The sequence below is a fragment of the Cimex lectularius genome, unplaced genomic scaffold, assembly GCF_000648675.2.
Source record: "Cimex lectularius strain Harlan isolate CLEC.00 unplaced genomic scaffold, Clec_2.1 scaffold297, whole genome shotgun sequence".
Taxonomy (NCBI): domain Eukaryota; kingdom Metazoa; phylum Arthropoda; class Insecta; order Hemiptera; family Cimicidae; genus Cimex; species Cimex lectularius.
The window spans coordinates 463,717-474,855 of NW_019392866.1; the positions used below are offsets into that span (position 1 = coordinate 463,717).

At 34.5% G+C, this 11,139-nt stretch overlaps 1 protein-coding gene across 1 annotated transcript in view; it reads right to left on the minus strand.

Moving 5' to 3' along the window:
* The window catches only part of LOC106665303 (RYamide receptor-like), a 72,117-nt gene extending 61,020 nt beyond the window's left edge, over positions 1-11,097 (minus strand). The window contains exons 1-2 of the mRNA XM_024228866.1: positions 11,019-11,097; positions 4,264-4,323 (exon numbers count right to left, since the gene is read on the minus strand). Coding sequence (XP_024084634.1) covers positions 4,264-4,302 — 39 coding nt within the window. The 5' untranslated portion in view covers positions 4,303-4,323; positions 11,019-11,097. The remainder of the gene's footprint in view (positions 1-4,263; positions 4,324-11,018) is intronic.
* Between the last annotated feature and the right edge of the window lie 42 nt (positions 11,098-11,139).

The following is an 11,139-nucleotide window of genomic DNA, read 5'->3' on the forward strand; positions in this document are numbered from 1 at the left end:
TGACTGTCTTTTGTTTTCTAATCAAGGGGGTAACAAGCTGGAGTAAATATAAATAAGGAGGATCGAAGTCACGATAGCTCAAGTGGTAGAGCAGCGGCGTATTTAAGGTGGCCATTCACGATCACTCCAAATGGAACCGCGCCAAGCCGTACAGCTCCATTTGGAGTGCCTGAAATTTGAGGGGCATTCACGACCGCTCCACAGCCAGTCGCTCCGAACGTCAACCAGTGAATTACCTTCTCAAAATGGATGACGATCTCCTGCGCTACTCTTCTGTTTATTTATATATTAAAAGCAAAAAATCGTAGAGAAAATGGTGTAAGAAGTGGCTCCTGAACAGAAGCTGTAATACCCACATCAATTTGATGAAAGAACTTTCCCTTGAAACCGCTGATTAGAGGAACTATTTAAGGATGGATGAAACGTCTTATTTATTCATTATATTTAGTTTTCTATTGACCAAATTACTTCTTTCAATTATTTAATCTTTTTTGTAAGGTTTTGGTTGAAATGAAAAAGCTAGTGCCACGAGCGGGATCTGAATCCATGCCCATGAATGCATGGAAATACGCCGCTGCTCTACCATTAGAGCTGTCGTGAATTCGATCCTCTCCGACACCAAAAAATGGCAAAAAGAGAGAAAATTCGATAGGTTGTAGGTTGAGATGGGGAGTTGGTGCCCGAGTGGATCGAACTATCGAAGTCAGGATAGCTCAAGTGGTTAGCGCAGCGGCGTATTTAGCCGAATGTCGTGGATCCAAATCCCCTCGAGACACTATTTTTTCATTTCAACCAAAACCTTACAAAAAAAAGATTAACGTCTTATTTATATTTACACCAGCTTGTTATCTCCTTTATTAGAAAACAAAAGACAGTAAAGAGAGAAATCATCACTACATGAAAGGTTGGCAACCTCATTACNTTTTTACATCGTGGAATGACATTTTGGTTCCCTCAAACTATGCCAATCGGGTCAGACTGTGTTAAAACAGAGAATGTTCGTGCTGAAATTGCGCTATTTTCGAACTGAAATGCATAACACGGTTTGGAGATCATGGGTGTTATTTAAACCACCAAATTTCTTATAAAAGGACAGTAGTTTTTTATCCTAGTATTAAGGGAATTTATACGTACTTTCATTATTCTGATAGTTCTGTGAAAGTCGAGCATTTTTACAAGAAAAATTTGCTAAAGGTTGTCACACGCGACACGTATGTGGTTGGCTCCCTAGGGACATCGTGGTAAGTGATGTAGGGAAAAGGCGGTACAAGCCACGTGTATGCGATCCGGCACATAAGTCGGATCTGTCTCAGAATCAGAAACACAGAAACACGATAGTTTCGAAAAGAGCAAGTACGATCATAAAATATTATTATTTCTGTTTCTTTTGTGATTGGGAAGATTAACAAAAGTGTGGTGATGGTATGGGAATTTAGGATATTCAATGTAAATAGCTTTTAAAATATTATTAATAAAACTCTCCTAGCAAGATAGCTTTTAGTTCTCTTTTTGTTTACTTTCCATTTTTCTTTGTTCGAGGAGCTCATCTTACTCCGCACACTGTCAAACATGAATTACATACTATGAAGGATTTATTTTTTTAAAATGATTTTCATTAATATCAGATGTATTATTACGTTTAAAGTGTAATATCTTATTTTATTCGTTCTATTTGGTTTAAAGAACTGCACCCGCTGGTAAGTGCTCCTTACAAAGTGCAAAAATGATATCAATATGAATGTAAAATTTAGGAAAAGCTTGTTAAACTTTTTTTAATCAGATACCACAACAAAGATGTACAAATGAAGTGTTTCAGATAGAGAAGATTAGAAGGCGTTGGGGAAAAATATAATTACTGAATAGTACAATAGCTAATATTTACATACGACAGGAAAAATACCTTATCCCGCAGGTCGTTCCCAGCAAAAGGAATTGTAGCCCTATCGTTCAATAACACCCGGCCGCAGTAAACCCCTTAACAACCCTTATTTCAAGGACTTGAGGATCGCCAAGCTGAAGGCGTAATCTCGTCCGATTTCCAAACACTCAGACATAATAAAAACACTTTTAGCCAGTGCATAAACTCTTGCAAATATTCAACGATTTCCTATGATGAAAAATCAGAAAATATACGAATTTTATTTTTTATGGTTATAAATGAATTTCATACCGATTCCCAGTATAATGAAATTTCATAAATCGTATTCATTCATATTATTAATTCAGATCAGGAGAAAAATGTCGGCAAATTGGTTCAAATAGTTAAAAATTCTCAGTAATTAATTAACCAGCTCGTTCTCGAATGAACCTGAACATAAATCATTATGTTTAAAGCCATTATTTTCACATCACAACAGATGAACAGTAATAGAGGATAAAATATAAAGGACCATTATTATAATATAATGCAGGCCGGTTTACGACTACGTAATATAACGACAGTGATCATGTGTAAAAACGGGATGCCGATGAGTCAGTACGGCTTGTATTCTGCACTGTAAACTCGCTGTACCCTGCCTTCGACCAATTTCCCTGTTGGCGTTAACTTATCGGTTCCTTTAGAATTTAAATGAGATGAAAACTTTGAAAAAGCCTTTTTGTGTAAAGAATCACTTCTCAACTTTTCAAAAAAACTTAACTTTAGACTATAAATGCAATTAACTTTTGAAGATCTGTACAGCATTCAAACAAAATGAATCTATTTACTTCACATGATAGTTTCCAAAGAACAGAGATTCTTTAGTAATATGAAGTTCACAATGCCTCATTATAATCGTCCAGTGTGTGTATTTATCCTTATTATCATTTATTTTCGTTTATCTTTAATTTTATTTGTATAATTGCTTTATGTGATTTTCTTTTATCTATCCTAATATTTTACTCTACTTTTTTAATTTAGGTTTCTTTTTGTCTGTCTCTCTCTCACTCTCAACTTTTTAATTTCTGTCTTTTTTTCTCTCTCCATCTCACTGTTTCTCTCTTAAACTTTGTTTCTTTTTATCTCTATTTTTCGCTCTCTATCTCTCTCTCAATCTTTTACTTACCTCTCTATTTTACTTTCATTTTAATTTGCATGTTGATCTCTCTCTTTCTTTATCTCTATTTTTCTATTTGATTCTCATTTACGCTCTACGTTCTCATCTCTATTGTCTCTCTCTGCCTCTCTCTTTTGCTCTCTTTTTTTCTCTTGCTCTTTTCTTCTTTTCTTTATTTTACTCTTTCTTTCTGCTTTATTTTACTCTGCCCTTCTTTTTTCTCTTTCTCTCTCCTACACACTCTCTTCCTCTCTTTCTCTTTCCTTCATTATCTTTAACTTTCACTTTCGTATTCAGTTAGATTTGTTTGTATTTCTGTCTTAAGCACATGTAACATTTTCAATATTTCTCTATCTCTCCCTCTCTCTATCTATCTCTATCTATTCCTCTCTCTCTTTTCTCTCTCTTACTTCCAACTGTCGCTCTCTTTCTATAGCTCTATTTTTCTAATTTTTTTTCTTTGCTTTAATCTTCACGTCTTTCAGTATTTCCCTCATCCAACTCTTTCTGTATTTTCTATCTCCTCTATCCATCTATCTCTATTTTCGTTTATCTTGTTGTCTTACACGCATAAATTTCATTACAGAATAATGTAATGTGCTTATAATTGTTGAATAATTAACTATGTTAAAATTGTGTGGTGATTAGTGACCGTTAATTGATAATTATTCAAAAATCGTGAGATGCGGTCTGGTGTGATGTAGGTTTCAGAAATACTTTGATTGAATATAAAAAATATATTTTGCATTGTATAAATTCATTTTTCCACATCCGAAATGTATTTGTTAAATGTAAACAATGTGATGATCTCAATAAAGATCGAAACGTTGGCACGATAAAGAAATCGTTTTTCTGAAACCTACATCACACCAGACCGCATCTCACGATTTCTGAATAATTATGATGAAATTGTTATAAGATCCAGAAGAAAGTGGAATTTATTGAAAACAGATTTTTTTTAAAGTGCCCAAATACATTTAAACTACCGGAAAGGAAAAGCACACGCGTTATATATTTTTATGTGTGTTTAGAAATTTGTATGAAAAGTTGATTGATTAATTAACAGATGTTTTTTTATGTTGGCTGAAGGTTTTGTTTAAACAAGATTCTGCAAATATCTTAGGATCAAGAGTCATACTTAAAAACAATATGCAATGTTTATTCTCTTTCTTTTATAAATTTGCCATTATAATACGATAAAATAAGCAATAATATATCATCAGCTTACCGTGGACACTTGGGTAGGTGAGACGCTTAGGTCATCCATCTTGCCGCATTTTCTTTCTCCCTGAAACAATCACAGAAATATGAACAATGTAATTAACGTCGATCTAAACAGAAAATATTTGTAATTTTTTATTTATAAAGCCATCGTACTGCAATTTTTTTATATATGATTTTTATGTTTGCCATGTCAAATTTTTCTTATGATTGATGTCGGGGTGGTCCATCAAAGCACAATTGATGTATGTATTCAGTCGCTATGCTCTCGTGGTACATTGTTATTTAAATAACGCATTAACAGGCGCGACTCGTGCTCACTCTCATTTTCTCTCTTTTCCTCTTGACTTAATTCGAAGGTGTTGTCTGTTTATTCACTTCCTATAATTCCAAATATGGACAATAATTGTGCTGTATACACCGCCTGGCTATAATTGACGTTCATTGAATATTTTATGTATTCTTCATTATGATTTTTGTTAATCATTGCTCGCATTTTAATTGTGACATCGTTTTGATCATAGCGGGTTTGGATTCCGGTTATTTAAATTGTAAATTTAAGAGCTAGGATTTTGAAGAGTCACATAGAACTCTAAGGGTCTTCTGAGGATCATCAATGATAGGCAAAAATAGTCAATTATCTAACATGACTTAGATCAAATGACTAACGTTTCTAGACGTACATTTTCCAAGGCTGAAGATACTTTTACGGTTTGGACGACATAGAAATCAATATGAATTTAAACCGATGTTTCGACATTTTGAGTTATTTGCCCCACGAAAGGTTAAAAAACAATACATATTTAAAAATCATGCAAAAAGTTGTTTTACCTCTTTAAACGAAAATATTCTTTTTCGAAGTATTCTTTAAAAATATGAAATTATTTCTGATCCAATGGAGAAATCCGTCAAAATAAATTAATATTTCCGCCAAATACCAAGCGAAAGAAAACGGGGCGCTGGCGGGAAAAAATTGCTTGCATTTTTCTTTTAACATCACAAAACCGCGTTTTCTTTTCATCCTTCTTGATTCATTGGGCGTTGATTAAAAACATAAATAATATAGGAAACAATGAGTTAAAATTCAATGAACATCCATGTAACAAAAATACCTTTAATCGATGAGAAATCGTTATTGCTTTAATACTAATTATTTTCCGTATTAAATATTATAATTCCAATTAAAAATATTAACCAGACAAATGCGCCCAGAAATATTCCTGAAAGGCGATTCCGAATTTGCATAAGATATTCCATTGTCACCCACTTATTTTTCGGCATGAAACATTCATTTATTTGTTAATATTTCGTACAGTGTTGTTTATTATTATGTGTGGTGATTAGTGACCGTTAATCGATATTTATTTAGAAATCGTGATGAGTGACCGCATCTCACGATTTCTAAATAAATGTTTATTATTATATTCATTCAGATTATCAGGTTGTAGCCATTTAAAGTTTTGATAATTTATTCTAATTATCCAACAAAGATCTTTCTCTATGTGTTTTATTCCGCGATTCTGTCACTCTCTCGCTCTCCATTTCTATCTAACTATATTACAAATGTATCTCCATCTGTATGTCAATCTATTTTTTTTCTTAAACCATCTGTCTAACCTATCTCTCATTCTTTCTCACTCCTCCTTTTTATACATATTTCTTAATTGATGTATCTTATTTTCTTATTACCTTTCTATATTTTACATCTGTATAAGTCTGTGACACTTTTCCATTGTCCCTTTCAGCCATCACTCTTTCTATTCCTCATTATGTGCACTCTCTCTCTCTCTCTCCCTCCNCTCTTCCACAACTTGATCTTTGTCTTTCGGTCGCTGTGTTTCCCTATCTTTCTCTTTGTCCTTATGTTCCTCTGTCTTTTTTGGTATCCTTATCTTTGTTTTTCCGTTCTCTATCCCTCTATCTAACGTTTACACGCACGCAATACCCTACAATACCCTATTCTCTCTCTCTCTCTCTCTCTCTCTCTGGATCTTTGTCTTTTTATCTTCTCTTTCTCAACTTGATCTTTGTCTTTCGGTCTCTGTGTTTCTCTATCTCTTTGAACTTACGTTCCTCTGTCTTTTTTGGTATCCTTATCTTTGTTTTTCCGTTCTCTCTCCCTCTAACTTTTACACGCACGCAATACCCTATTCTCTTCTTTTTCTATCTCTCTCTCTCACTCACTTTCTCCATCTTTTTTCCTCCCTCTTCTTCTTGTTCTATCTCTCGTGCCGAGCGTTCTTAACCTGATTATTCTTTACCCATTAAATTTATACCTTTTGTTCCAAAAACATTGCCATTGTTTAAGTACTGTCATATCACAAATTGGTTTATAAGGTTTATGCCTTATGCCTAGCCAATAATATTGTGGTCATTCAAAAAAAAAAAAAAAAAAAACAATTCTTGTCATGAATTTCTGTTTCAATTCGACGTAAATATCCCTCCGAAACTCGTTTACCGATTTTTTAATAATGATAAAAAGGTGGACGTGTGTGTCGTTCAGCGGAGGGTGAAAGAAAAGCAATTCATTTTTAGCGATTATTATACAAAAGCATTCTTGCAAGTGACATGCTTTCTCGTTGTATGAAGATCAACCGTCACTGTTCACAAATGCCACTGTCTGTATAAATTTTCCGCCAAGTGGTTAAAAAACTAATCTATCCTTTAAGAAAAGGAAATTGAAATTCTGATTTTTTTCAGCTTAGATGTTTCGTTGTTGCAGTCAAAATAAAATGGATGAGCACGTTTTATTTTTCATGGATAAGTAAATAAAGTGTAAGTGGATTAGGATAAGTGTAATTTTTCTATGCCATTCTTTTTTGTTTATTTAGACGATAATTTCAATTTTAATTCAAATGCTTTTTTTACACTTTTAATATTAATGGAACATAAATGGATTATACAACTATTTTTAGTCTTTTTTTAAAAAAGATTGTTCGTACTCACTGTCCTAAGATCCGGATTTCGAGCCCTTAGCGCATCATCAGGTTGAAGGATTTCTACAACCACGTCTCTCGACGTGAATTGCAAAAGTGAACCCGCCGAAAACCCCGCCAACGCGATGTTCCAAATCACTCAGTAGTGACACTCCAATGCATGCCACGTGCTATCTATTCGGACGTAATCAACCCGCTTTGAGAACTTTCAGCAAGTAAGGCTTAGGAATGCAGTTCTATTCGAGGATTTTGTTTATTAATGAGAGAAGATTAGAATTTGTTATACCTTCCATGGCTTGACAAACAAAAGTTTGGAAGTACCTGGTCCCTAGGACGGAGTTATAACGATAGGTTAGGTAGACAAAAACACACTCATGACCGGGGTATTTTGTGTGAGAAGGTTTGCTGATTGACATCGTACAAAGAAGGATTTGAAAAGTTCAAATGGTAGAGGTGTGTTGTGCGCCAGGTATATCAGGACGTCGGATCAACTTATATAGTGGTAATGTGAGTATCGAGATCTTCTGAGAGGTTGTGGATACATAGTTAAACGGTTAAAACAGGGGCGAGCTGGCTGGTTTTCAACGGAAAGGTGTATTGATCATATGATCAGCTCTAAGTACTAACGAAAGAGTAGAAGTAAAGAGAGAAGAAATTGGCATGTAATGAAGAACTAAATATAGTTTATATTATATTATTTGTAATAATTTTTATATTATTATTTATATGATTTATATAGTCAAGCAGTGGCGTGTTCTTCAGATTGCAGGTATGAACAGCAATACCTCGCGAAAGAAGAAGGACTGCATAAAATCAAACTTCCAGCAAGGGAAGTGTAAGCATGCTCAAATTACCGAAGGATATCAGTAAACTGTAGTCACAGAAGATTGCATACTTAATCCTGTGCAAAGATGAGGCCAGTTTCGGAGCTGGTAGGTCACTGATAATATATTCACCGTGAAAATTCTCATGGAAAAAGCAGAAGAACTGGTATGTGGTCAAGAACTAAATATGTGCTGTTTTTGTAGATCAGAAGTGATTACGATTCCCAACACCTGGTCAAGCATTGATCATATTTCAGTTTGAAAATGCTCATAGAGAACAACTGGCTCTTCATCGAGATCAAAATTTTGTGAGTACATATAAAAGTGCATCCAACGTCCGGTCAAACAATAGGATATATTTTACAATTAATTAAGGTTTTCGGTTGAGATGAAAAAAAATTAATGGCCCGAGAGGTGGGGTTGAGATGGGGAGTTGATGTCCGAGTGGATCGAGGTCACGATAGCTCAGGTGGTAGAGCAGCGGCGTATCTAGCCGAAGGTCGTGGGTTCGAATCCCTNGTAAACAATGTTTGTAAATCCCAGGTCCTGAAGATGATCTCAATAAAGATCGAAACGTTGGCACGATAAAGAAAATGTTTTTCTGAAACCTACATCACAGCAGACCGCATCTCACGATTTTCGAATTATTGTAATATAGTAAGATAATAGTTACATGGTATATTGGTCATAATAGCCACATAGTTAAAGGTTGATTTGAGTTCGAGTTAAAAGGAACAATAAGTTAAGAAACTTTCTGTTCTCAAACTGCTCATCATGAAAAAACTAACATACATGACAGAGAACATAAATTTGTCCATGTGAATCATAGAGACGACGGGTATTTAATGAACGCAATTATATAAAGTTAGACCGTGGAACCAACGAAAGTTTTACTGTCCATGAAATGAAGTCCCTTAACAATGATGTAGTTTTTGGCCCTTCTGCGTTAATGAGAATCTGAAGGAAACATGGAAATTTGGTATCGTTCGTGCTCGTGGCTGAACGAACAGGAAAGGAGTTTGGAGGATTTCGTGTTTCAGTTTTAATCATTTCAGATACTATTATCTACACGGCTATAATTTGTACCTTCTGCAACTATTCAGAAATCGTGAGATGCGGTCTGGTGTGATAGGTTTCAGAAAAACATTTTCTTTATCGTGCCAACGTTTCGATCTTTATTGAGATCATCTTCAGGGCCTGGGATTTACAAACATTGTTTAAATTTAACAAATATATGTAGGATGTGGAAAATAGTGAATTTATACAATTCAAAAAATATATTTTTTTATATTCAATCAAGGTATTTCTACTCACTCAAAGTGTTTGTCTTCTGTGTAATTGTGCCATTGTTGCGTGTCGTGTTGAGAGTGCCAGTGAGATTTTGCTGTTTTTTGTTTATATATGTTGGATTTTGAAGGGGTGGGGAATGAAGTCGGTATAGTATATTCGGTATTGTATACATTCACTTTTCAACATCCTAAATGTATGTGTTAAATGTAAACAATGTTTGTAAATCCCAGGCCCTGAAGGTGATCTCAATAAAGATCGAAACGTCGGCACGATAAAGAAAATGTTTTTCTGAAACCTACATCACACCAGACCGCATCTCACGATTTCTGAATAATTATCGATTAACTGTCACTAATCACCACACATTTCTACCTTCTGCAACGTTTAGTTCTAGACAAAAAGAGATTCCAGATCGTCTCCAAATTGGACGACTCGACTAGGTCTCTGAGCAATGAGTCAACCAAAAATGACTGAAAAAAGAAAGCTTTATGACGATGGCTTCGAAATGTTCTGAACAAATTGTAAATATAGATATTTTCAACTTCAATAAGCTTATTTCCTATCACAAACTTAATTTATTATTAAATTAAAGAAGGGACAATTCAAAAGGTGGGGTTGAGATGGGAAGTTAGTGTCCGAGTGAATCGAGGTCACGATGGGTCAAGTGGTAGAGCAGCGGCGTATCTAGGCGAAGATCGTGGGTTCGAATCCCGCTCGTGCCATTAACTTTTTTATCTCAACTAAAAACTTTAATTAATTATAATTAATTTATTATATTTATTTGTTATGCCTGTTTGGAGTTAAAAACATTAAATAAATTATGCAAACACATCAAAGGAGTCGAAATTGAAAATTGTGTTTTTTCATTACTGATTTGATGCATTATAACATAATTCAGAATTTGATGTATTGATCCTGTTTGGATCGTGTATTTCCTTCAGAGTTGTATTACCGTCCGGAGCTTTGTAGTGGAAGATAAAGACATTCCTCGAATTGGTGAAAATCCTCGGAACGCAACTTATTCTGCATTTCTTGTTTTGGTTCAAATTGGCGTGCCTTTTTACAACGCTAAATTATTAAATTGTATATTCGGTCTTTTCATGGTTTTTTCGGGTTGACACTTCTTAACTACTTTTGTTGGATTATTTGTGTAAAAACAAAGTAATTGTAAAAGAGTTACCGGCTTTTGTGAATGTTATGTAGTTATTAGTCAAGGGACGAGTTTTCGGCCAACAATAGTTCGTTATTTCGACAATGTTTCGATTTAAGTAGCAAGGGAGATGTTTTATGCATTACTGCCATCCACTTTCACTTTTCTCAATTGCAATTTTACTTCATAGACTTAAAAATTATCTCCTGGACGAGAAAATTCACAATAATATTTTATTTTTATGCAAGTAGAATTAGCTCCTCTCGGTCTTTACTTACCGTCTTTAAAAAAATATAAAATAAAAGTTATACGGCTTTCTCGTCGTAACTTGTAAAACTGATGAGGCGTTTTTATTAATTAAGGATTTTGTAAGAAGTTTCCAAGGAAATGGCTAAGCAACTAATTTTTCCCTAAGAGAGTGAATCGAAGCAAAACGAAGTAGCCCCACGCCAAGGGTATCTGTTGAAAAGTTCAATAAGAAATTACGGTTTATTATTAGAGGAAAGAGGGCCCTCCAAGTACCTTGATCAAAATATAATTATCACTTTTAATGAGTAGATACCTCTTTTCTTTCATGTTCACCGCTGTGTCCGACTAGGTTATTTCTAAGAATGATTTTTGTAAATTCTAAAACGTATATCCCCGGTTATCAGTTCAGAACTGTTCCTCTTTCGGTTCGAGTA